Source organism: Onychomys torridus, chromosome 2 (genome assembly GCF_903995425.1).
Source record: "Onychomys torridus chromosome 2, mOncTor1.1, whole genome shotgun sequence".
In the NCBI taxonomy this organism is placed as follows: Eukaryota; Metazoa; Chordata; class Mammalia; order Rodentia; family Cricetidae; genus Onychomys; species Onychomys torridus.
The window spans coordinates 65,745,148-65,771,180 of NC_050444.1; the positions used below are offsets into that span (position 1 = coordinate 65,745,148).

Below are 26,033 nucleotides of genomic sequence, written 5' to 3' on the forward strand. Positions count from 1 at the left end.
TAATTCAGCACGGTGGGAGCAAGCTGATCCGATGAGTCCTGAGTCCTGCTGTCTCAGTGGAGGCAGAGGCACCTGTGGGGGGACAGCTGGTCACTTGAAACTCCAGCAAACGTGTGGACAGGTTAAGACCCCGGAAGCACCTCCTTTAAAATATATAGAACTTTATTTTGGTTACTGAGAATTTTTAAAGTACTTGGCTCACAGAAAAGTCATTTCTTACAAAATAACAAAGGCAGCATTTTATACAGCGCCTCACACTGGGGCCACTAAACAAGTGCAATGGACAGTACTACAGATGGGAAAGACCAGTGTTCTTGTTCCCAGAGTGCTGAGGGAGAAGTCAGCGCCCTCCCACCCACCCAACAGCAGCACCCAGGGCTCCACAGAACCAGCATGGGATCTGGCCCAGGAGGACAGTGACCCCCAAAGGCTGGTGAGGACCCTGCAGTAAAGGCCAAGAGGGAAAGGGATCATCAAGGCGGAGCTGGCCCTGCATGGGGTCCAAGCCCACCTGGCTCTCAAAGCTTGTCACATTCACAGTACAGTCTAGTGAAGCCCTCTGGGAGCTGGCCTTCTCATCACATAGGCCACTAACTCAACTCTGGCTCTGGGCTGGGACTTAAGGACACAGACAGAGTCACAGGTAAATAGGCAAGACAGGGTATGGACCCAGAGAGTTCCAAAGCAAGGCAGAAAGTGCTCAGTGCCCTGAGAGGGAGCAAGAGGGTTGGTGAGGCTTGGGTTTGGGGGGACAATATCACCTGCAGCAAGGGGAGTCACATGGAGATGGCAGTGTCTGAGCTAAACCTTGGTAAAACGTGGGGCCTGCATGTACGGAGATGGCTGGGAAGGGCATGCCAGGAGGATGAACAAGCTCAAGCCAAGGCACAAGTGGGGACTATGGTAGGGCTGGTCAAGGCAGCTGATCATCCATGAGGACATGGCAGAGGGCACCTCCAGCTAGTCAGACTGGAGCCTGCAGGGGCAGCTGGAAGGCGTGTCCACACACACTGAATCCTGTGGCAGGCACTGAGCTAATGCTCTGAACTTGGGGGGCTCCTTGAGGATAGTGGGGCTGTGTTCACCCCCACACAGCCCGGCCCGGCCCTGCCTGCACACCTGATGGCCCAGCACCACCTGTCCCTCTTATTTACAGCATGTCCCCTGGGCGTTCCTGGGGCAGCTTTTCAGGAGGGACTCCTTGCTCCAAGCCCCTTCCTTGCTCACAGGGCCATTTGCCAGTCCAAGAACTGTCTTTAGTGAAATCACTGCAGCCCCCAGAGGCAGCTGGGAGGCTTGTACAGTCCCTGGAGGGACCAAGGGGGGCAAGTCCAGGAAAGGGGGCAGTTATCCACCTCACCACAGCTACTGCCCTTGCTCGGAAGTACGCTCTTCCCTGAGAAGAGTCTAGGTTTGGTCTGTGTAAAGTGAGGTCCTCTGCAGTTTGGCATAACTGACCTAAATCCGTGTAAGCCATTTAAACTTCCCTGGTTCTTCATAACCTCTGCGTGCTGGAGCGGCTGGAAACACCCCCAACTGCTATTCCTTTCTCCTGGGGGAATGTTTCCTCCCTGCTGAAGGCTGTGGAATTGAAGGGTTTTAGAGGTACCATGTTCTTAGTCCCCAGGAGGCCTAGAACCCTCTTTTCAGGAGCAGTGGTGTGCAGGATGGGGATGGGGCTCGGAGTCTCCCCAGGCATAACTTCCATCCCAAGAGACTTAGCCATTGGGGCCTGGGTCTGAGGCAGGTCTTCTTGCTTATAGGATGGTACAGAAGATGCTGCGGTTGCTGTGGTAACCACCTTCCACGCGGGCTGTGATCCTGGTCGCCATGGCTGTCACCTTATGCCCACTGTGGGCCGCAGAGGAGCCCCTGCCTGAGTTCTCAAGGTGAGGCCGTGCTGGTGGATTGACCAGGCGCCAGGTGTCAGACCTGTAGGTACAGAAGGAAAGCCAGTGAGTTGGAGGCTGAGAGTACTGGGCGAACAGTCAGTTCTCTGGATCTAGGTGTTTCAATCTAGGTGTGGCTTTTATCTCCTAAGTCAGTGACTGCCCAATGAGGTGGAGCACGAAACTGAGGGTCAGATCTCTGCTGCATTTCTGCATGGAGCCTCGGTCACATTTCCTCTGGGGTCCTCAATTTCCCCCTATTTCTGGATATGGATATGAATCAGTGGGTTTTACCACTATTCCCTACCCCCATGCCATGCACACACACACTAGCTCTGTGAGCATGAATGATATAAAAGCCTTATTTATCATCACCCAAGACTAGGAACCATCTAAAAGCCCTTCAGCCAATCAGTGATGAGCGGGCAAACAAGCTACCACATCAGTGCATGGAAACCATTCAACACCGGAAAGGAACGAATGAAGCGGGCATGGTGGCACACGCTTTTAATCCCAGTACTCCAGCCATCCCAGTTTACCGAGGCCCAGGCCAGCCAGGGCCACACAGAGAAACCCTGTCTCCATCGACAAACAAACAAACAAATTGAATGACTTCCAGGGGACCCAACTTTCTTCTGGCTTCTGCAGACACCAGGCACACACATGATGCAGACACACCTGCTACACATGTGACACTCACATATACACATAAAATAACAACAGCTAAAGCTGGAACCTCCACAGGGACGCTTGCAGGCCCACTCACTGCTGTACGACGCACAGTAGCCAGCAAAGGACACCAGCTGAGACACAGTGGATGAGTGACAGGACACTGGCAGACAACGGATGGGACGGAGATCATTACGTCATGTGTGAGAAGCCAGACTCAGTCAAATACCACATTTCCTGCAGAAGCTAGATTTAGGTTTGTAAGTGCCTTTGTGTGTATGGGGGGGGGGGGGATGGTATCGTGAAAGTAAAAAAGAGACTATGATAACTAATCTTCATTGTCAATGTGACTAGATTAACTTATTGTAGAGGAACAGAACTTAACAGAATGGATCTATGTATATACATGGACACACACACACACACACACACACACACACACATTCATTTCCTCCGTGACCTCTCTCTTTATATATATAATATGTATTAACCCCCCCTCTCTCTACATATATATGGGATTTATTAGACTGGCTTACAGGCTGTGGTCCAGCTAGTCCAACAACGGCCATCTACTAACAGAAGTCCAAGAATCCAGAAGTTGGTCAGTCAGTGAAATTGGATATCTCAGCTGGTCTTCAGTACATGCCAGATCCCAAAGAAGTAGGTTCTAATGCCAGTGAAGGAATGGGCTTGCCAGCGACAGCAAGCAGGCCAAGAGTGAAAGCGTCCTCCTTTGTGTCCTTATGTAGACTGTCACCAGAAGGTGTGGCCCAGATAAAGGGTATCTTCCACCTCAGAAGATTGAATTAAAGACTGATCCCTCACGGGTGTACCCAGCCATTTGGGTTTTAGTTAATTCAAGATGTACTCAAGCTGACAGCCAAGAATAGCCCTCACACCTAGGAAACAGACCTGTCTGTGAGTGTATCGGTGAGGGAGGTATTCCTAGACGTCTGAGGAGTTTGGAAGACACAGCTTGTATGTGGGTGGTACCACCCTAAGGGCCGAGGGGGACAGAACAGGGGAGAGATCAAAAGACCACTGGCATTCATCCGTCTGCTTCCTGACAGCAGACACCATGTGACCAGCTGTCGCAAACTGTGTTCCTGCTGACACAGCTTGAGCTGACTCCCCACCATGGCTTCCCCACTGTGACGGACTCCACCCTCAAACCGTGAGGGAAAATAACCCCTGCCATACCAAAGCTGCTTCTGTCAGGTACTCTGTGACATCAGCAAGGAAAGGGACCATGTGTGTGTGGGGGGGGAAGAGAATGCAGGAGAGATGAATGAGGGGCCTTTCCTCGGTGGCCTCCACCTGACTGTCCTGTGGAGTTCCAAGCACGTGCAGAAGAGCTAGCTGCCAATTTCTGGACATGGCAGCCCAGGATGACTTCAAAGTACGGTGGTCTTCACCCCACCCTGCCCTCCCCCATAAGGAAGCAGCAGCCCATAACAGTGTGCACAGTAAACACTGCTCCAGCAGGACTTCACTGTCTTGTTGAGTGATGCACACAGTCCCTTTCATAGGTAGTCTTAAGTAAACACTTCAGCTCAGGTGGGAAGGAGAATTAACTGTTTTAGAGAATCACTGTGAGCTATGGTAGAATTCTAGAGAATGCTTAAGTTCAGCTATGCTTTGGGGGATAGAGCAGCAATGGACTTACACCAAGGGCCACTGAGCTACACCTCCAGCTACCATTTTTAGAGGAGCTAAAAGTGCACTGCATATGGTTAGTTGATGACAGCTGTGCACTGCATATGGTTAGATGATGACAGCTGTGTAGTACATATGGTTGGATGACAGCTGTGCACTGCATATGGTTGGATGGTGACAGCTGTGCACTGCATATGGTTAGATAGTGACAGCTGTGCACTGCATATGGTTAGATGGTGACAGCTGTGCACTGCATATGGTTAGATGATGACAGCCGTGCACTGCATATGGTTAGATGATGACAGCCGTGCACTGCATATGGTTAGATGGTGACAGCTGTGCATTGCATATGGTTAGATGGTGACAGCTGTGCACTGCATATGCTTAGATGGTGACAGCTGTGCACTGCATATGGTTAGATGATGACAGCTGTGCACTGCATATGGTTGGATGACGACAGCTGTGCACTGCATATGGTTGGATGACGACAGCTGTGCACTACATATGGTTAGATGATGACAGCTGTGCACTGCATATGGTTAGATGACGACAGCTGTGCACTGCATACGGTTAGATGACGACAGCTGTGCACTGCATACGGTTAGATGATGACAGCCGTGCACTGCATACGGTTAGATGACGACAGCCGTGCACTGCATATGGTTAGATGATGACAGCCGTGCACTGCATATGGTTAGATGGTGACAGCTGTGCACTGCATATGCTTAGATGGTGACAGCTGTGCACTGCATATGCTTAGATGGTGACAGCTGTGCACTGCATATGGTTAGATGATGACAGCTGTGCACTGCATATGGTTGGATGACGACAGCTGTGCACTGCATATGGTTGGATGACGACAGCTGTGCACTGCATATGGTTGGATGATGACAGCTGTGCACTGCATATGGTTAGATGACGACAGCTGTGCAGTACATATGGTTGGATGACGACAGCTGTGCACTGCATATGGTTGGATGACAGCTGTGCACTGCATATGGTTGGATGATGACAGGTGTGCACTGCATACTGTTAGATGACGACAGCTGTGCATTGCATATGGTTGGATGACGACAGCTGTGCACTACATATGGTTAGATGATGACAGCTGTGCACTGCATATGGTTAGATGGTGACAGCTGTGCACTGCATACGGTTAGATGACGACAGCTGTGCACTGCATATGGTTAGATGATGACAGCTGTGCACTGCATACGGTTAGATGACGACAGCTGTGCACTGCACACGGTTAGATGATGACAGCTGTGCACTGCATACGGTTAGATGATGACAGCTGTGCACTGCATATGGTTAGATGATGACAGCTGTGCACTGCATATGGTTAGATGACGACAGCTGTGCACTGCATATGGTTAGATGACAGCTGTGCACTGCATATGGTTAGATGACGACAGCTGTGCACTGTATATGGTTAGATGACAGCTGTGCACTGCATATGGTTAGATGGTGACAGCTGTGCACTGCACACGGTTAGATGATGACAGCTGTGCACTGCATACGGTTAGATGACGACAGCTGTGCACTGCATATGGTTAGATGATGACAGCTGTGCACTGCATACGGTTAGATGACGACAGCTGTGCACTGCATATGGTTTGATGACAGCTGTGCACTGCATATGGTTAGATGATGACAGCTGTGCACTGTATATGGTTAGATGATGACAGCTGTGCACTACATATGGCTGGATGATGACAGCTGTGCACTGCATACGGTTAGATGACGACAGCTGTGCACTGCATATGGCTGGGTACTTGTTAATTTAAAAGTAAGAGCAGTTTTTCAGATAGTAGTCATCTTGGAATAGCTCAGAACATTCCAGAAAGTTTAGGACTTTGCTGTTTAAAACCAAAGGTCTATAAAGTTCCTATAATGGCCCTGACAGTAAATATTTTAGGTTTACGTGGTGGTTTGAGAGAAAATGGCCCCCACAGGCCCATAGGGAGCAGCACTATCAGGAGGTGTGGCCTTGTTGGAGGGAGTGTGTCTGTGGTGGCAGGCTTTGAGGTTTCATATGCTCAAGCTAGGCCCAGTGTGTCTCAGTCTCCTCTGGCTGCCTTCAGATCTAGAACTTTCAGTTACCTCTCCAGCACCACATCTGCCTACATGCTGCCACACTTCCCACCACGAGGACAGAGAACTAAACCCCTGAACTGTAAGCCAGCCCCAATTAAATGCTTTCCTTTTTTATAAGAGTTGCCTCGGTCATGGTGTAGAAACCCTGACTAAGACAAAGCTGTTACCAGGGACTGGGGCATTGCTGTGATAGGCCTGACCATGTTTTTGTTTGGAGGAATGTGAACTTCGGGTCTTTGGATTAGAAAAGCAGCTGAACACTTTAAGTGAGCTTAATGGGCCATATAAGTAGGAGCATGGAAGACAGTGATACTGACGGTGATTTGAACTGTGGAGGCCTGGCTCAAGAGGGATCAGAGGAGAAGAATATTTGTATGTGGCCTAGAGACCATTTTTGTGATATTTTGACTAAGAATGTGGCTGTTTTTGCCCATGTCTGAAAATCTGTCTGAGGCTAAATTGAAGGGTTTTGGATTGATGGCTTTGGCAGAGGAAATCTCAAAAGAGTCTGTGTCATGCGGTTATTAGTGTTCACTCTTATGCAGGTCTATAATAAAAAGGAGCAAGCTGAGCAAGGAAAAATATGAAGTGTACAGCTTGAGACGAAAGGGGCAGCAGGAAGTGGGATGGAGCTAAGTCCTGTGTTCAAGGGGATAAACAGATTAAAGAAAAGCCTGATGTTAGGTGGTGTAAAGGGAGTGGTGACATCGGGTAAGATCCCTTCCAGCTAAGCTTCCAACTTGTGAAAAGAAACGAAAGACCTTTAATCCCAGCACTCAGGAGCCTGAGGCAGTCAAGTTTCAGAGTTCAAGGCCAGCCTGGTCTTCAGAACAAGTTCCAGGACAGCCAAATTTAGGCAGCCAAGGAAACCATCAAAAACAGAAAGCTGGTGAAGATGTAGTTGAACAAGGGGCATGGGTGGGGAAGGTGGGGGTCACGTTCCAGTTCCAACAAGCAGCAGAACTTGGCAGCTTCGGCCATGTGGTTCTGAGTTTAGAGTCAAGGACAGAAGAAACAAATTATAGAATCTCCCTCAGAGACTAAGGAAGCCACTGAGGCCAGGCAAATGTCAGAGCTGTCCCTGCATGGAGGCCTCGAGGGGCCATGGAGTGAAGCAGTGAAGGTGAATCCTAGAGACTCCAAAATGTTAGAGATGCTAGAGTCGTGGGATACCTGCCAAGGAAAGATGCTAACAGAGAGTGGAAACAGCCCAAGAGAAAGAAGTGTGTTACAGTCAACAAAGCTGAAAGGAGCTGGAGATCTGAGGAGTGCTTTGACATCAGACATGGAGATGCAGAGTTTGGAGTTTGCCCAGATGGTGTTCAGTCTTGCTTTGGTCCAGTATTTCCTCACTCTGTTCCTTTTCTCCCTTTTGGAATGGTAATCTTGTGCCATTATATAATGGAAGTATATGACTGTATTTTCATTTTGATTTTACAGGAGATTACAGTTAAGAGATTCCACTGAGTCTCAGAAGAGACTTTGGACTTTGAAACAGGGTTGAGACTGTTATAGACTATAGGGACTTTTGAAGTTGGACTTAAATGCATTTCTGCATCATGATATGGTGACAGGTCTATTGGGCAGGGAGTGGAATGTAGTGGTTTGAAAGAAAATGGCCCCATAGGCTCATAGGGAGGGGCACTATTAGGAGGTGTGGCCTTGTTGGAGTAGGTGTGGCCTTGTTGGAGAAAATATGTCACTGAGGATGGGCTTTGAGGTTTCAGATGCTCAAGCCAGGCCCAATGTGTCTCAAAGTCTCTTCCTGCTGCCTTCAAATATGGATGTAAAACTCTCAGCTACCTCTCCAAAACCATGTCTGCCTGTGTGTTGCCATGCTTCCCACCATGAGGACAATGAACTAAACCTCTGAACTGTAAGCCAGCCCCAATTAAATGTTTTCCTTTCCACCAGTTATCAAGGTCATGATGTCTGTACACAGCAAAAGAAACCCTAAGACAGTTTATAGTGTCTTGTTTTTACAACTGTGCTGCAATTGTGTGTGAAAAGCAGACTTAGACAACGTATCAACAAATGAACATAGCTAAAGTCCAATAAAACTTACAGATGGAACTGAACCTGGAATTTCATTAAAACATTCAAGGTCAACATATTCCCAAACATTTACAAGGTTAAAATAATTACTGTTTCCCAGAGACCATTCATAAAGAGGTAGCAGAAGAGAATTAGTAACATTGACAGTCTTGAATGAAATTCAGGCCCTGAGAACTGGACAGCATTAGTCACAGTATCAAATGGATCAAAACGTATCTGCACACTTTTTCTGAGATAGTCTAACTCAGGCTGACCTTATACTTGGTGGTCTCCTGAATCAGCCTCCCGGGGTTAAAGGCATGAACCATATGCCAAAGTTTTGTCTGTATTCCTCATCTTAGAGGGCTAAGGTAACTAAATAAATTATCCAGAACAGCTAAAAAGAAAGGCAGGAAGAATGGGGGACTATTTTGGGATAATAAGGGGGACAGGCAGTGGGAGAGCGCCGTATTAATGACACATGGATGAAAATGCCATAATAAAACCTGCTGCTTTGCATGCTAGCCTAAAAGGAGTACAGGAAAGAGTGAGTGACTCACAAGCAATGCCCCAGGCCAGCTACACTGCACTCAGCTAAGTGAAGGAACAGGCTCAAGGGACAACATGACCAGCATCTGCGTGGGTGCTGGCGTCCACACACAGGTCTGTACTCACAAAGCAAGCGCTTTACCCAGGGGCCGTCTCCACAGCCCACTTACTTCTTCTTGAAGACCAGGAACTTGTTGTTTTGCATGATGCATTCACGGTTGTTAGTGATCTGCTGGAAGATGGTCTTGTTGGCCTTGCCCTGGAAGATGATGTTCTCCTGAACCAGGGCCTTAGCGCGGCCCCGTACTGCAATGCCGTAGGCACGGAAGGAGTGGATCCGGTTCTTCAGTACCTGGGAAAAGCAGCCAGGGCTTGTCACAGAGACTCAGAGACTGGTGGACGCTAGGCAAGTGAGTGTTACAAAACCATAGAGTCTAGGTGTGCTGGAGAGGTCAGCACGGAGCAAGAGGAGCTCTGGGCGGAGTGCAGAGGGCAGCCTGCTGGAGCCACTGGTGTCCTGGAGCTGATGGACAGGCTGTAGGGGGCTGAGCTGGGGACAGTTCTTCCCAGAAGAAGGAGCAGCATGTAAAGGCCTACCAGAGACGGGTACTGTGCCAGAAGCCGTGCCTACCTGCAGCCTGACTGAGCTCAGTGTGCCCCTCTTGCTCTGTTCCTAGGGACTCAGTGTCCAGTTCTTTACTCCTTGCCTGCAGTGCGGATCTGTGGAGCTACAGAGCCGAGAACCTCTGGGACAGTCCACAGGGCAGTGGCTGTGTCTGGTTCTACCATGAAGCCCTAGCACCATGCAGTACTTTACCTAAAGGTGCCCAGAGCTCATGGTCATGTGCCAGGACAGGTAAAGAAACAGGAAGCTCTGAGGAGTGCTCAGGAGGTTGTGGGCCGATGCCCCGAAGGTCCTAAAAAGAGCACTTCAGATAGCCTAAGAGACTTAGCAGGGCTTCCTTAAAAATGTGACAGTGGGGATATGAATGGCCAAGAGGCCTCCTCATACAGACCACAGTGTGTGCAAAGGCCGACGGACTCTCTCCTGGCAAGTGTCTACTGCACAATGGTCCAGTGCAGGCTTATTCTGTCAGCAAAGAGCTGAAATAGCCGGGACTTGGACACAGAGACCACGAAGACACCCAGAAGGCTCCCAGCACCATGACTCACTCTCTTGGCTTCCTGCTAAGAACTCCTGTTCCTTCTTTGGGCCCAGTTTATACGCTCCCCACTGGTGACACTCCCCCTTTGTGGACCACGTCGTCCAGACTGAACTCTGATTCTCCTTACAGCTCTGAGTGCTGATGGTTCTGTTTCTCAGCAAAGTGTGCAAGCCAAGCCAGAGCCCCGTTGGTACCTTGCATCATACACATCCTACACTTACCTTAGTGTCAGACTTGGGCAGCAACTGCAGTCCACTGCCCCGGTTGCCAATGATGTCATTTTCCACAACAGCAGTACTGTCACCCTTGGTAATGATGCCATGGCCTCGATTGTCATAGATACCGTTGCCCCGGAGCTCCACTTTGCACTGGGCTTCGACCTTGACCCCACTCTGGCGGTTGCAGGAGATGCTGTTGTTGGCCACCCTTGTGAGCTGGCTGCTCTGAACAATGGTGATGCCTCTGTCCCCATTGGCATGGATCACATTGGTGATGACCTGCAGGGCCTCGCTGCTCTGGACAAAGAGTCCTGATGCTACAGAGTGTGGGAGTGGGAAGAGCATAGGTGATCCATCCCAGGGTCAACCCCGACAATGCCAGTCAGGAGGAACAGCCTCGCCTGAAGTGCGCTCCAGGATGGTAGGGGAAAAGCACGGAGTCCCTGCTAAGGCGGCCAGGGACACGGGCTGTAAGAAGACTCCTTGGGCCCAACAGGCCTCTGGCCCACGCTCCCACCCCAGGTCTCCCATAGCCTCGTCCTACCGTGGCAGGAGGGCTGCAGTAGTACAGGACCAAGCCAGCTCCAGAGGGGCAGTGCGAAGACAGCCCTGGGCCGCTTCAGCTGTCCAAGCCAGCCTCTTGGTAGCACCGGGGCTGTTTCCCTAGCTTGGATGAGTCATCTTGCATGGCTTAGCCTGTGCTACCAGGCAGCAGAGCTTCATGAAAGAAGTCCTCCACCGGGGGTGTGCTGGCAGAACTCACTCCCTTGGGGCTGCTGTTACTGAGCTCACTTGCTGTTCTTGTAGATCACCCAGTTCGAGTCCCAGCACCCACATGGTAGCTCACAACCATCTGTAACTGCAGTTCCAGAGGGATCCAATGCCCTCTTCTGACCTCCATGAGCACGAAGCATGAATGTGGCATACAGATACACATGCAGGTCATACTGGGTATGGGTCAGGGCACAAATCCAAGGAAGAAAGGATGAGGGGTGTATTTGCAGTTAGAAAGACCTTGTTGGTGTGGGATGGATAGGAATAAATGGATTTCAGGCAAAATCAACACATGTGGAAGTCAGTGGGGCAGAGGAAGAAGAAATGGGTTTGGGTTTGGGAGAAAGTCCCAGGGCTGAGTTATTCATCAAGAGCTAATGAAGCTAGAAGAGCAGGTTGGGACCAGTGCATGGAGAGCCCCAGGGCAGTGGGAGACACGGAAAGGTATCACAGGGCTGGGCCACTCACCTCCATTGTGATTAATACTGTTAGACTCCACGAGAGCTATGGTGACGGGCCGCCGCAGTGGGTCATCCTCCTTCTCCAGCTCTGTCTCCCAGAGGATGGCATCCCCATCCTCACTGAAGTTCTCCTGGGCCCCATGGCCTCCAGGAAATTCACCAGAGCCATCTTTCTGGCTGAACACTGCCACTCCATACAGGCCATTGTAGCTCACGTGGTTGCTGGTGACATGGGGCAGGCTGGAGGACATCATCCACACACCACAGCCTTTGTTAGCTGGGACAGTAAAAACGAGCCTGTCACTGATACCCAAGAATTGGGGAAGCAGCACCCAGTGTCACCCCAAAAGGAGAAGTAAAATGTACTGAGACAAGCCACCTCACAGCTCTGGCTATGGGCTTCTCCTCCAGACACAGGGACAATGACCAGTCCGACTCACTATCTGGGACCATTTCCTCAGGGTATGAACTGCAAAGCTCCATGGGGCAGTGCAAAGGGGACATCAGTGCTTCTGCATGGGAGCAGGCTCGGTGTGAACCCCCGTCCTGCCACTTCCTAGGAGGGACTGGCTCGGTGTGAACCCCCGTCCTGCCACTTCCTAGGAGGGACTGGCTCGGTGTGAACCCCCGTCCTGCCACTTCCTAGGAGGGACAGGCTCAGTGTGAACCCCCATCCTGCCACTTCCTAGGAGGGACAGGCTTGGTGTGAACCCCCATCCTGCCACTTCCTAGGAGGGACAGGCTCGGTGTGAACCCCCGTCCTTTCACCTCCTAGGAGGGACAGGCTCGGTGTGAACCCCCGTCCTTCCACTTCCTAGGAGGGACAAGCTCGGTGTGAACCCCCATCCTGCCACTTCCTAGGAGGGACAGGCTCGGTGTGAACCCGTTCTTCCACGTCCTAGGAGGAGCAGGCTCGGTGTGAACCCCCATCCTTTCACTTCCTAGGAGGGACCAAGTGAGCTATTGGCTCATGTGCCTTAGTGTCCGCATCTTTAAGTTGGGGTTGATAACTGTACATTTACAAGGTGGTCTTGAAGATTAAATGTGACAACGCACACACAGCTAGAAGAACACTAGCTACAGACATTATTAGATACAGTCCAGAAAAGTTAAGACTTTGCTTCAAGTCACGTGGTGAGAACTATATTTTCTCTAATAACCCTGTTTTTCTGTTAAATCTTCCATTGTTTGCATCAAAGGGACTGGGAGGAGTTTGATGCCCGTGAACTGGAGCTCACATGGGCCACCGTAGCAGATAACACCCTGCCTGTTACTATCTCACATGGAGCACTGCTTACTGACCTCTGGGCTCAGGTGGGTCAGGAGGTGTAAGGGCCCTCCTGCTAAGAGGCCCCAGACCGTGTCTGTTCTACACAGGATGTCTCTGAGGCCTGGAGGAACTGACTACCTTCTCAGAACCCACTAGCTAGCACCGAAAGCTGGGCTGCTGCAGACCACCGCCCCGGGGACAGGCTCCTCACCATAGATGGTGTTTCCCTCTATCAGTCCTCTGCCTTCATCGCCCACGACCACACCGTCCGAGTAGCCAAAGCAGATGAGGTTGCTCCTGAGGACAGGGACGCCGCCACGGCGGATGTCGACCCCTCCCCATTGATTCTCACGGATGACATTTTCTATGGGGAGATGTGGAAAGGTCAGTGCCCAAGAGCCACCTCCAGCGCAGGCCATGGTGATTAGGACAGCTGAAAGACAGCACTCCCCAACCTGCACCCCGAGCAGGACACCCACACCTAGGCCGCCAGCAGTCACTACCCTGACGCTTACTCACTGGCTGCCTCAGGGACTCATCCGCTTTCCCAAGGACAAAGTCTGTTTGTCTTGTCCACCCCTGTGTCTCCATACCCACAATACCCAGTAGCCTTGAGACTGCTTGTCCTCAGCCTAGGCCTGCACTCTGACTTCACTGTCCTGCCCCATCCCTGGGGGCTACCTCTTCTCCTAGGACTTAGACGAGTCTCACATCAGAAGGGTGGTCCTGGACACTGCTACCTCAGCACCGTGACAAGGCAGACTTGGTTCCAGGGACTGGGACACATTCTTTTTTCGGTGGGGGAGGGTTTCAAGACAGTTTTTCTCTGTGTAGCCCTGGCTGTCTTGGAACTCACTCTGTAGCCCAGGCTGGCCTCGAACTCACAGAGATCCGCCTGCCTCTGCCTCCCGAGTGCTGGGATTAAAGGTGTGTGCCACCACCACTCGGCTGAGGTACTTCTAGACCCTGTGTGATGGGCTCTTTCTGCCTCTGCAACCCTATCTCATACCTTTCACCTCTTAGGTGTGACTCTGTTTCCACAGGTGGCCCTGCACACAGAGCTGGACCCCTCCCATCGCTCAGGTTCGAATTATGTGTCCTCCTTGAGGTCTACGACAATGAGACAATTTCAAGTGCCCACACCGTCCTCCTACCAACTTCCGCAAATGACTGCATCACTCTCCGATGGGCGGTTTGTCTACATATGCTTTCACGTATTCACATGGTTTCACCTCTAACTGAAAGCAGAGTGGGTGTCTGCTTCCTTTTTCACCCCATGGCCAGCTCCTGAAACAAGGGCTGCACACAGTTGGTGCTCAATAAGTGGTTTTGTTTGTTTGTTTTCTTTTCCTTTTTCTCAATGCTAGGATCTAATCTAGGGCCCCACACATGCTAGGCACGTGGTCTACAACTGAGTTATGAGAATTTGGTAAAGGATGGTTACATGAAATCAAGATCCCAGGTTCCATGCTGGGAGGTGGTGGTGCATGCCTTTAATCCCAGAGGCAGGCAGATCTCTGAGTTTGAGGCCAGCCTGGTCTACATAGTAAGTTCCAGGATAGCCAGGGCTACACAGAAAAACCCTGTCTCAAAAAACCAAGAAAAGAAAATGCCAGGCTCTAATGATCTAGCAGGCAGATGTGATCCTTGCCTGGCGCCAGAGGAGACAGACAAAACAAAGCATAAGAAGTTCTGTAAATGATCAACAGAGGAGGTGTCCTGGGCACTGTGGGCATTCTCTACGGATGAGGGAGCTAGGGCAGGCTTCCCCACGGGAAGTGGCATGAGTGGAGACATCACAGACACGTAAGAACTGGGCAGACAGACCTGCAGAGCAGGCAGAAGCTCACACTGAAGTGTGGAAATCTCAGACACCTGTTTAATTGGTGCAGCTGGAGGTGTGAGCTGGCTGGCCAGCAGCTGGCCGAGGGGGTACTCCCCCTGCGCTATGCTGGGCCCTCCTATGAAAAGCATGACCCCCATAGAACTGGCACCCCTGAATGCCCACCTGCTAATCACAGAAGGAGGTCTGGGGTAGGCAAAGGAGTGCCTAAGGGCCTGAAGCCGGTGGGGTGATGCCAGGGGATGGTGGCTTGGCTGCAAGCTGCATTGGCTGGCTATGGCTCCGGTAGTTCCTATCACATACCTGTGATGAGGCCCTTGCCATTCTCGTTCACCGCTATGCCAGCTGCGCGGCCCTTAAAGATGTGGTTTCCGCTAAAACACAAGACAGGGAGAGATGTGAGACAAGACACCTGTGTCATACTTCAAGGAGCCTTCCTCTAAAACACTTTCAAAATGTTACTTGTTTGAGTGCATGCATGTCTGTGTGTGTGTGTGTGTGTGTGTGTGTGTGTGTGTGTGTGTGTGTGCATGTGCAGGTGCACAAGTGCTATAGCATACATGTGAAGATCAGAGCACAACTTACGTGTTCCAGGGATCAAGCTCTGGTCATCAGGCTTACATAGTAAGTGCTTTTACCTACAGACCCCTCACCTGCCCCATTTCCTTCCTTAGTAGGCTTCCTAATGGCCCAAGTTCACATCCCAGGAAACAGACACCGTTTGAAATCCCATAAGCTAAGCACTTGGAAATCCTGATCTGCCCTGGGACAGCTTGACCCAACACTAAACTCACAACTCTGGAGACAAGCACAATAATATCCAACTCTCTATGGCTTTTCTGTGCTGCATCAGTCAACACACAAATCACTAACACTGATGTCACCACGGTGCATGTATCACAGGGCAAGTCTTGGCAGCATGAAGAATTCCCAGGATGCTGTACCAGGCTTTCTTAGACTCATCAGAGTTCTTCAGTGCTCAGTGCTGTGGTGCCTCAGCTGGGGATCAGGGACCCTGCTGTGTCCCCTCTCCTCCCTTCCTCCGTACCCACCTCCTAAAACAAAGAAATGTGGAGGAATAAAAGCACAGCCTACCCTCTCAGGATGACTGTGTTTTAAAAAACAGTAACACTGACCTGGGAGTCTTCATTTCAAACTCTTTCATGGTTTCCCAGTACAAGCAAGGTACACTATGTCTACACCCTAGGCATATGTAAGCTGTCTTCAGCAATGGATACTATTTGCCTAAAAGTAGGAGGACTATATGAAACATGGAGAACAACGATATGGCTATGACCTGTAATTTCCCCAAGTGACATAGCTAAGTGCCACCCAACAACGTTTAGACAAACTCGGATGGACAATGGCCGGGAAAAGCACCGCAGAGCGCATCTGCTGCACACGGAAGCCAGCTCTCCTGATGCTCCGACATAACCAAGGCTTCTGCTCAGAATCTCAGCCCACCCTCCTCAGGCTGGCTGCGCGGCCTGTCCGCATCAGTACAAGGTCTTCTGCCATTTCTTTCCACTCTTTCGCTGCATGGCGGAGACAGAGGCATGCCCGTGGGTACAGAAGGTCATACTACAGGCCCACCGGGCACTGATTCACTGGGACAGCCTCCATTTTAAAACACTGATTGGCACAGGAGAGATGGCTGAGCACTTGCTGCTCTTGGAGAGGGCCCCTGGCTGATTGGTCACCTCTCCTCCTGCTGTTCTTGTTCCTAGGACTGGCCGCTACAGCTCCGAGAGAGTTCAAGTCCTACCCATATTTAAAAACAGAGCCATTTCCTCTTCCTCCTCCTTTTTTAGCATGGAAGACTGAGCCTTCCAGGGCCTAGTGCATGCTGGGCAAGTTTTCTTCGATGCGCTATCCCCAGCCATTGAAATCAACTGGAATGGCACTTCTAGTGAAAAGCTTTCCTACGTGCTCTTAGTCAGAATGGTTCTTTCCTATTGACAGCACCAATGGCACCTATCACAGTCTGCCCCACAACTACTGCCAAGATGGTAGACACACCCAATACTGCCCCTCCCTTCCTACTGATGACCTAAAGATCATAGCATGCATTCATGTGGAGGCCCAAATTACTCAGGGTCAGAGAATCTGAGCTTGCTTTACCCAGCATGGCTATATAATGGGATGATTTGGCCAGGGGCATGTTTACCAGGTGTTTGGAAGGGTCTGCATTTGGCTGTACAGTGTGCTTTGATCTTGCATGGGGGAGGTCTTTTGCCTCTCCCCTTTGAATATTATAAAAAGTCCTTTTGACTAAAGCTCTGGGCGGCTGAATATTGACCCAGGGCCCTCCCAAACTTATCCTGTGTCTCTTTCTTATCATCTCTTTCTATCTTTCTACCTAATGTTTCCTCATTCCTCTCTCCTCTAACCAAGAACCCTTCAAAAGGTGGAAGTTGGACTCCCACAGCCAGGTTCATCTTCTTTTATATATTCATTCATTCATTCATTCATTCATTCATTCATTCATTCTGTGTATGGGCACATATACAACAGCACATCTATAGAGGTCAGAGAACAACCTGTAATAGTTGGCTCTCTCTTTCTACTCTGAGTCCCTGGGATCAAACTCAGCTTGTCAGGCTCGTTGGCAAGTGCCTTTCCTCATTCCAGTCAGAGTCAGCCCCCGGGGAGCAGTTGGCACGTGTGTGCCTTCGTTGTCTCTGTTAGAAGTGCACAGTAGTGCCTGCCAACCAAACAGAATGCCTGCTCACAGCTAGCTGGAAGCAGGGCAGCTGTGGTCCTGGGGTGGGATTACGGCTGAAGAGTCTTTTCACAGCACAGCTGTAGTGAGCAAACAGGCTTTCAGATGGAAGAAGACATGGAGAAGGGGAGTGGGGACCGTGGAAGAGCCAGACAGTCTGGGCGGAGCAGTGCCTACCTCACAATTGGATTTCCGTGGTACAGGATATAAATGCCAGCCTCCTTATTTGAGAAGATTTGGTTGTTCCTGATGACGCCTTTCCCATTGCCAAGGACAACAATGCCGGATCGAAGACCGTGGTGGATCTGGTTACACTGGAAGTGAAAGTGGCAGACAGATGTCAGAGCAGCCGCACCAAGATGGACACAACCATGATGAGGACACCACCACAAGTTCCCTAGCACACAATAAGGGACGAAGCTCTGCGGCTGCCTTCCTTGTGTGTACGCAAACAGTAGGCAGGATGTGAAGATGAAGGGCTCCTCTCTGTAGCCTTGGAATATAGCTATGTGGCCTTTGCCACTGAGGCGTTCTGTGCTTTTTTCTAAGGCAGGAGGCAATGGAAAGTGTCCGAGCCTCTCCAGAGCCCCCCACCCCTAATTCAAGCCAGGTCATCAGTTCAGTACAAGAGAATGTGGGCCAGTGAAAGTCCCATGGAGGCTACCTCCACAGAGGGGTAAGAACCACTTGGCTTCTGGTCCTCTTTCAAAGGAGGCCCGTGAAAGGATACAGGACAGAGGGGCTCCCTGCCTCATGGAGAAAGACCAGAGGAGGTCTTGTCAGTGCAGGATGCTGAGGAGACTTACTTCTGACTCCTCTCTGTACAAACAGGGAACAGGCATGAGTCTGGAAAAAATGTCTATGAGAGCGCTGATCTGAAACCTAGCTTTGCTGTCTCTTAGGGCAGAGATTTCATAATCTGAGATCACAAAAATTTTGGTAAAATTTTCTCATTCTAATTACTTATGTGTGTGTAAGTATATGTGTGTGCCTATATGTACGGGTGTGTGAATGAGTGTAGATGCTAGAGGTCAACTCGGTGTCATGCATCAGTAGCTACCCACCCTGGTTTTGACACAGGGACTCTCACTGGACTGACACTCTCCAAGTAGGCTAGGCTGTCTGGCTAGTGAGCCCCAGGGATCTGCCTATTTCTATCTCCCCAGTGCTGAGATTACAAGCCCTTCCAAACAATCCAGGTTGCCCAGCTTGAACAGAGCAGTAATCCCAGCACTGAGGCAGGAGGATCCCAGGTCCAAGGCTAGCTAGAGCTATATAACAAGCCCCTATTTAAAAAAAAAAAACAAAAAAAAACCAAAACAAAACAAAATGAAACTCAAACCCAAACCAAACAAACAAAACAATGTCACAGAGACTTAAAACACATCTTGTTTTTAGCCATTAATCAAGGTAGGAAAATTCCTATATTAATGCACCTTCAGAATACTCTTTCCTTTATCTTCAAAATTATGACAAAATCAAAGCATGTCCAGGTGTTTCTGTCCATCATTTTAACCTTTTGAGCATGTGCTCCATGACCTTGAGCTAAGCATGTCTAAAGTGTGTTCATGATCTTTTCTTCTTAAATTATGACCTTAAACTAAAATGCAGCCTTAAGTGAGCATGCTTGGAAAAGTGCCCACCCCTGAAGTATTTTCCACATGAATATGTACAAAGTTCCTGGATTAAAGTCCCGTGCTTCCTTGTTCAGGGAGGGAGTCATCCTCGAAACACCTCACACTCACTTCACAGCTGCCCAGCTAAGCCTTTCTCTACCCAGGTGTCCTGGCTGTACTTGTTTTGACTTTGTACACTAAGAGGTAACCACCACAGCAGGTAACAGGGCTACAAGCTCTCCTAACTTGCCCTCTTTCGAGATCTCTGAAGGGGCTGTGCTGTGGATATTGCTCTGTGTAAATAAAATGCTGATTGGCCAGGAGCCAGGCAGGAAGTATAGGCGGGAGAAGCAGAGAAGAGAATTCTGGGAACAGGAAGGCCGAGGCAGAGATATTGCAAGCCGCTGCCATGAGAAGCAAGATGTAAGGTAGTGGTAAGCCACGAGCCACGTGGCAACTTATAGACTAACAGAAATGGGGTAATTTAAGATAGAAGAACTAGATAGCAAGAAGCCTGCCACGGCCATACAGTTTGTAAGCAGTATAAGTTTCTGTGTGTTTACTTGGTTGGGTCTGAGCATCTGGCGGGTGAGAGACATCTGTCCTGACTGTGGGCCAGGCAGGAAAACTCTAACTACAGGGCTGGCTAGTTCACAGGCAGCCACTGCCCAAGATGCCCTTCAAAAGACTGAAAATCTTAGAGAGGTAGGTATCTGCAACAGGACTTCCTGCCTCACTGCACTGAGCTGGGACCCTGCTCTGCCTGCTGAAGCAGCCCTCCCCACGGCCAGCAGACTCCTGGCATCTTTCCAGTAACAGTGTTAGGAACTTCCTAGGAGGAAGAAGTGCACCACCCCACCAGATGCACAGCATCGGCCTGTGAGGGGAAGGGATGGGCAGAAGTCACTGGCTGTGTGTGTCATTTTAAGTGCGTTATGAACTCTCTTCTCAGAATCCTCAAGGTCAGTTTGGTTAGAATGAGCTGAGCCAATCCATCCTGAGTTAGATTGCCTGAACTCAAATCCTAGTCCAGTTTGTAGCCAGCAAGGCCCTTCACCCCTCTGCACCCCACATCTTCACCTAGAAAACCATTCTCCTTTATAGGAGGACCAATATCTACAGAGCTTCAGAAGCATCCGGTATATAAATGAGCATACATTTCACGATGCCTACCACCTTTGTAAACTCAAGATTCCCCAGTTTCTGGAAATCTCTGGAAAAGCCAGAACATAGAAGGAACCAGCCTCTCATATACTGGTCACCTGTGCAAGGGTTTTGTGCATGTGCTTGTGTGTGTGCACATGTATAAATGTGTGCATGTGCATGGAGGCCAGAGGCTGATGCGGAGTGTCATCCTCCATCACTCTGTACCTTTCCTCTTAAGGCTTGGCCTCTCATGGAAGCTGGAACTCACCAACTGGGCTAGACTTGCTGTCCAGTAAACCTATTGGTGTGACAATTTCAGGAGGTGACTTCTCCAAAGTCACTAATACACCGAGTCACAAGGACACACAAAAATGGGCAGGAACCAATTTGAGAGACTTAAACACCCTCAGACACAGTTTCTAAAAACCGAGAGCCAGGCTGAACGGCCACAGGATGGAGAAAAGTACCAGGATGAGTGGGTTGGATTTCTTGCGAATGTCCACACCGGCCTCTGCGTTGTGGTAGATGTTGTTGCCCGCTATCAGGCCTCCACCCTCCAATCGTAGGAAGATGCCTGACGCCCGGCAGCGGTAGATGTCATTCCTGAGCATGACGATCTAAGCAGAACAGAGGAAAGACAAAGTCAAAGGATGGTCAAAAACTATCAGAGACAATGGTTGAGGGGGTAAATGCACTACCTGACAAGCCTGACAACCTAAGTTCAATTTCCAGGAGAGTGTGAGGGGGGGAAACAATTCTCCAGAGTTGTCCTCTGACCTCCACACCCATGCTGTGGTACATGTACACACACACACACACACACACACACACACACACACACACTCACAATACATACCACACACACATGACCACACATACATACGCACACCACACACACACATACACATGAACACACACACAGTCCACACACCATATACACATAAACACACACACAGCACACACACCATATACACATGAACAAACACACACACACACACACACACACACACACACACACACACACACACACACTGTGTAGTAATAACAAACCCTACAAGAAGAGCATGCAAGTCTTTTCCTTTCCACATAGTCCCAGCAGTTCACAGTTCACAAGAGGGGCACCTCTCTGTGCACTGTAGCATGAATCTTAACAGGTCGTATTAATAAAAACAAACCCAGAGCCAGGTATTGGGGTGAATGCTAAAAGATCAGAGAAACAGAATCAGCCATAGCTAACCTCACCTCGCCAATTCCTCAGCTGATCCTGTTTGCTCAGACTGGAAGCCTCTGTGTCCTCATTCGAATGGATCTCAGCTGAATTGCTGCTCAAAAGCCTAAAAGCTTAACCAGGATCTAGTTCCTGGTCCTCACACCTTATATACCTTTCTGCTTTCTGCCATCATTTCCTGGTATTAAAGGCTCACTTCCTGGGATTAAAGGTGTGTGTCACTATGCCTGGTTGTTTTCAGTGTGGCTTTGAACTCACAGAGATCGGGATGGATCTCTGCCTCCAGAATGCTAGGATTAAAGGCATGTGTGCCACCATTTTCTGGCCTCTATGTCTATCTAGTGGCTGTTCTATTCTCTGATCCCAGATAAGTTTATTAAGGTGCGCAATATATTGGGGAACACAATATCACTACAGTGCACCACATCTTCCCACTCTTGTTTCAGAGGATACAATCTCCCTATCCAGTAGGACACTGCCCTGTGTGCTGTTTACTTCATGCTAGGGTTTTACTAAAACTCAGAATCCTGGTCCTGGGCTCAAGCCTCATAATCAGATGACAGGATGGAGAGATGCTCACACACTCAGTGGTCTTTGTTAGGTCTCAACCCTAGGACAAAGGGCTAACCAGGATGCTCATGTAACATATCAGTGGACCTGAATTCACCGGCTTTCCTGCCTCTCGGGTGCAAGGAATTACCACCATGTGCCACCACTCTGGCCCACGGCCAATTCTTAATTTAAGAAATATCATTTAGTTAAAGCTGAGTAGGGTGATGCATGCCTTCAATCCCTGGCGATTAAAACCCTGGGGAGAGGGAAGGAAGGTGGTACACTAGGGGTCAGCCTGGGCTATGTAGTGAGACTCTGTCTCAAACAAAAGAAAACCAGAAAACAAAAAGTAGTTAATGAAAATATTTAAAACCAAAACTATTAGTTAAGTGAAGGGGAAATGGCTTTGTCAGTAAAGTGCTAGCTACATGGATGAAAGGATCTGAGTTCAACCACACCTGCACATATGCACACATGCACACATGTGTGCACGCACACAAATTCATTTTTATAAGAAAAATGCCCGTTCTTTCTCACTATGAGTTTTTCTTGGTGTGGTCACTGGTATGCAAAAACTACTCATACGCCAAACTGTTGTGGGATAATCTTTTTACACATTGTAAAGATGTGACTCTGCCCAAGGCACCTGATTGGTTTAATAAAGAGCGGAATGGCCAATAGCTAGTCAGGAGAAGTCAGGCGGGACTTCTGGGCAGAGAGAGGAACTCAGGATAAATCTAGGCGTGTGAGGGAGACGCCAGCGAGACATGGAGGAAGTCAGACATCCAAAATGAAAGAGAGGTAAAAAGCCACGAGGTAGAATGTAGATGAATAAAAACTGGTTACGTTATAAGAGGTAGTTGGGAACAAGCCTATGCTGAAGGCCAAGCCTTCATAATTAATAATAAGTTTCTGTGTCATTATTGGGGAGCTGGTGGCCTGACAGAAAGGCCTCCTACACCAAACCAGAGTGTCAGAAATTCACGTGTTAAAAAAATCTCTTTAATACATGCGCAGCTATGTTCATAGCAGCATTATTTGTAATAGCCAGAACCTGGAAACAACCTAGATGCCCGACAAATGAAGAATGGATTAAGAAAATGTGGTTCTTATACACAATGGAGTACTACTGAGCAGAGAAAAACAATGACAGCATGAAATTTGCAGGAAAATGGATGGAATTAGAAAATATCATCCTGAGTGAGGTAACCCAAACCCAGAAGGACAAACATGGTATGTATTCAATCATAAGTGGATACTAGATATAAAGCAAAGGGCAATCAGACTGCAACCCACAGATCCAGGCAGGCTACATAGCAGGGGGGACCCTAGGATGACTGTGGCTTATAGTAAGTTTTGGTTTTACTCAATCACTGGGCAAGCCTCAATGAAACATTTCACTATTAGAATAAGATAGATAATAAAATAAAGAAGTCTCTTTAAACAAGGTAGCACAAGGTAGTTCCCACATAAAAGGATGTGTTTCCTGTTAATAAGTATAAACATATTCATATTGTTTTTAAAAAATTTATATTAAGATAAATTATTCTACTAATAAACTATTTCATTATAGTAAAGTTCTAGCAGAGATGAGTGTGGAGGAATGAACACCCCTGCAATCCCAGCACTTGGGAGGCAGAGGCAGGAGGATCTCTGTGAACTGGAGGTCAGCTGTGGTCACACAGTGAGACTGTGTCTCAACCACAAAAACTGTTCCGAAGCATAAAAGGATAGGCAGGCTTGGGAGCAAGCAGGGCAGACACTGAGTAAGGTACCACGCCCTCTGTTTTCAGTTAGGGTTCCTATTGCTGTGATGAAACACTGTGACCAAAGCATGTTGGCGAGGAGAGGGTTTGTTTGACTTACACTTCTGTATCACAGTTCATCATCAAAGGAAGTCAGGACAGGATCTCAAACAGGGCAGGAACCTGGAGGCAAGAGCTGATGCAGAGGCCATGGAGGGGTGCTGATTACTGGCTTGCTCCCCATGGCTTGCTCAGCCTGCTTTCTTACTATAGAATCCAGGACCACCAGCCCAGGGATGGCACCACCCACAATGGGCTGGGCCCTCCTACATCAATCACTAATCAAGAAAATACCCTACAGGTTTGCTTATAGCCCAGTCATATAGCTGCATCTTCTCACTTGAGGTTCCCTTCTCTCTGCTGACTCTAGCTTATGCTGACAGAAAAGTAGCCAGCACACCTGTCCTGGACCCATCTCTAACTTTCCTCAGAACTTGCCTTAAGTATTGGGGTAAAGGGAACCCACCCCAGGCCCCTTAGGAAAGAGGGGAATGGGAAAATGAAAGCCAACTTTACCCCAGGTGTGGCAGCTGGGTGACAGAGACTGGAGGCCCTTCCCCCACCTGGGGGAAGAATAGAACACAATCAAGGAAAGCCCCACCACACAGATATGGGAGAGACAGTGCTAGGCAAATGGCCTGTAAGGGCTCACGTGGTCACAGCCCAGCACTTCTGGAGCACACACTTTTTGTTTCTAACTACGTGACCTTGGTCCCATTCTCTGTTGTGGGACCCAAGAACCTGGACACTTTCGGATGCCCCCGGGATATTTGATGACAGGTGGCCCAAGACTTGGGTCCTGCCTGTGACTTGTGGTCTATGGGAGGAAAGTCAGCTTGGTCCCCGATCACTAGGAAAGCCCTTAGTGCTAGGGATGAGACAGGGTCACTGACAGGGTCTCTCCCAAGACCCAAGGACATACTACCTCCCCAGAGGAAGGATGAAACACAACACCGGACAACCCTGCCACTGCCAGGCTCTCCTGCGCAGGCTGACAAACACCAATCACGCAGCACAGCAGGGGTGGGGGCATGGGGGACAGATGCAAAGGAATGATCCAGAGAAAAGCAGAAGGCAGCAAAAATGAAGAAAACTGAAGCCAATCACAATGCCATCCAAACCAGCTCCATTCCTGCCAAGCCTAACCCCAGAAAGACCCCAGAGGCATGCCCATTTCCAAACACAGTACTAGTTACCTCCATCTCCAGTGTCTATCCAAGATGACTGACTTCCAACTAGGAATTACAACCTACACAAAGACACCGGGCTTCTGGGAGCCCCAAGCAACCAGGCTGCTTCTGCCAGCTGTCACCCTGCTGGGATATTTTAGGACCAGGGAAGTGGTAGCAAGCCCTCTGGCCACTGATCAAAACCTTGGCCCCAACTCAGGAACTTGCCTGGCAAGCCCCACATTCCCACCTAGGGCCCTGGCTTGTGTTTATGGCACTCAGCATGCATAATGGTGACTTCCAAACACATGTTGACTTTTTTTTTTTTCCTTTTGAGTCAAAATCCCTGGAAATCAGTTCTAGAGTCTTTGCTAGAAACTGACCAGGAATTTCTGGCCGCGTAATTCCTGCCTAATGTCTCCTGAGGCAAGAGCTCAAGACAGCTGCAGTTAAGGCCACCTAAGTTCTCATCTGTCCTTGGCCATGCTTCCAACCATGGCCTGCACACTGACAGCTCCCGGGGGCTCCCAGCACATCAGCACACACCTCTCCACATTCCGGACTGAGAAGATGGCACCTCTGCCAGATGTCACCTGTTCCAACTCCATATGCCCAGAGGTAGTCTCCTCTCTCCTCCCACCCTAACCTCCATGTTTCCACCACTGCCTCGCACACTCAGGCTTCTCGGTTAGCCTTCCCCTGGCCCTGCTTTCCCAGGTTTCTGCGCTCTCCTCTCCATCTCTGGACCACGTGACCTCCAGCCCTCCAGCCTTGCTCCCCTCCCTTCCATCTTTAGGAGCCCCACAGAGTTTGCTGAGGCAGATCTGACCGCAAGACCTCCCCAAGTGCTCAGCAACAGGATTCCAACCTCTGCAGCTCCACCAGACTCCCTCCCTGGACCCCTCCTGCCCCCTCCCCCACCTGCCATAGCTGGCAAGGCACTCACAACTCCCTGTGGGTGCTGCGTCCTGACTCCAGGCTCTTTCACTCACCTCCTGTCCTGGAGACTTTACCTGCCAACTCCTATTCTTCCTGCAGTTTGAGCATTACTTTAGGAGACCTGTCCTGGCTCCCTGAGGGTGGGTCAGGTGCCCTCACTTCTGGTTCCTGTACCACACCCCGGCACGTCTATCAGAGAACCTCTCAACTAGACTGCTATCACCTTGAAA

At 49.6% G+C, this 26,033-nt stretch overlaps 1 protein-coding gene across 1 annotated transcript in view; it reads right to left on the minus strand.

The window, feature by feature from the left end:
* Positions 1 to 144: 144 nt before the first annotated feature.
* Fbxo10 (F-box protein 10) overlaps positions 145 to 26,033 on the minus strand; it is a 50,765-nt gene continuing 24,876 nt past the window's right edge. Inside the window, exons 4-11 of the mRNA XM_036178986.1 lie at positions 20,578 to 20,727; positions 17,526 to 17,662; positions 14,930 to 15,000; positions 12,995 to 13,147; positions 11,521 to 11,790; positions 10,282 to 10,595; positions 9,065 to 9,246; positions 145 to 1,932 (exon numbers count right to left, since the gene is read on the minus strand). Coding sequence (XP_036034879.1) covers positions 1,758 to 1,932; positions 9,065 to 9,246; positions 10,282 to 10,595; positions 11,521 to 11,790; positions 12,995 to 13,147; positions 14,930 to 15,000; positions 17,526 to 17,662; positions 20,578 to 20,727 — 1,452 coding nt within the window. The 3' untranslated portion in view covers positions 145 to 1,757. The remainder of the gene's footprint in view (positions 1,933 to 9,064; positions 9,247 to 10,281; positions 10,596 to 11,520; positions 11,791 to 12,994; positions 13,148 to 14,929; positions 15,001 to 17,525; positions 17,663 to 20,577; positions 20,728 to 26,033) is intronic.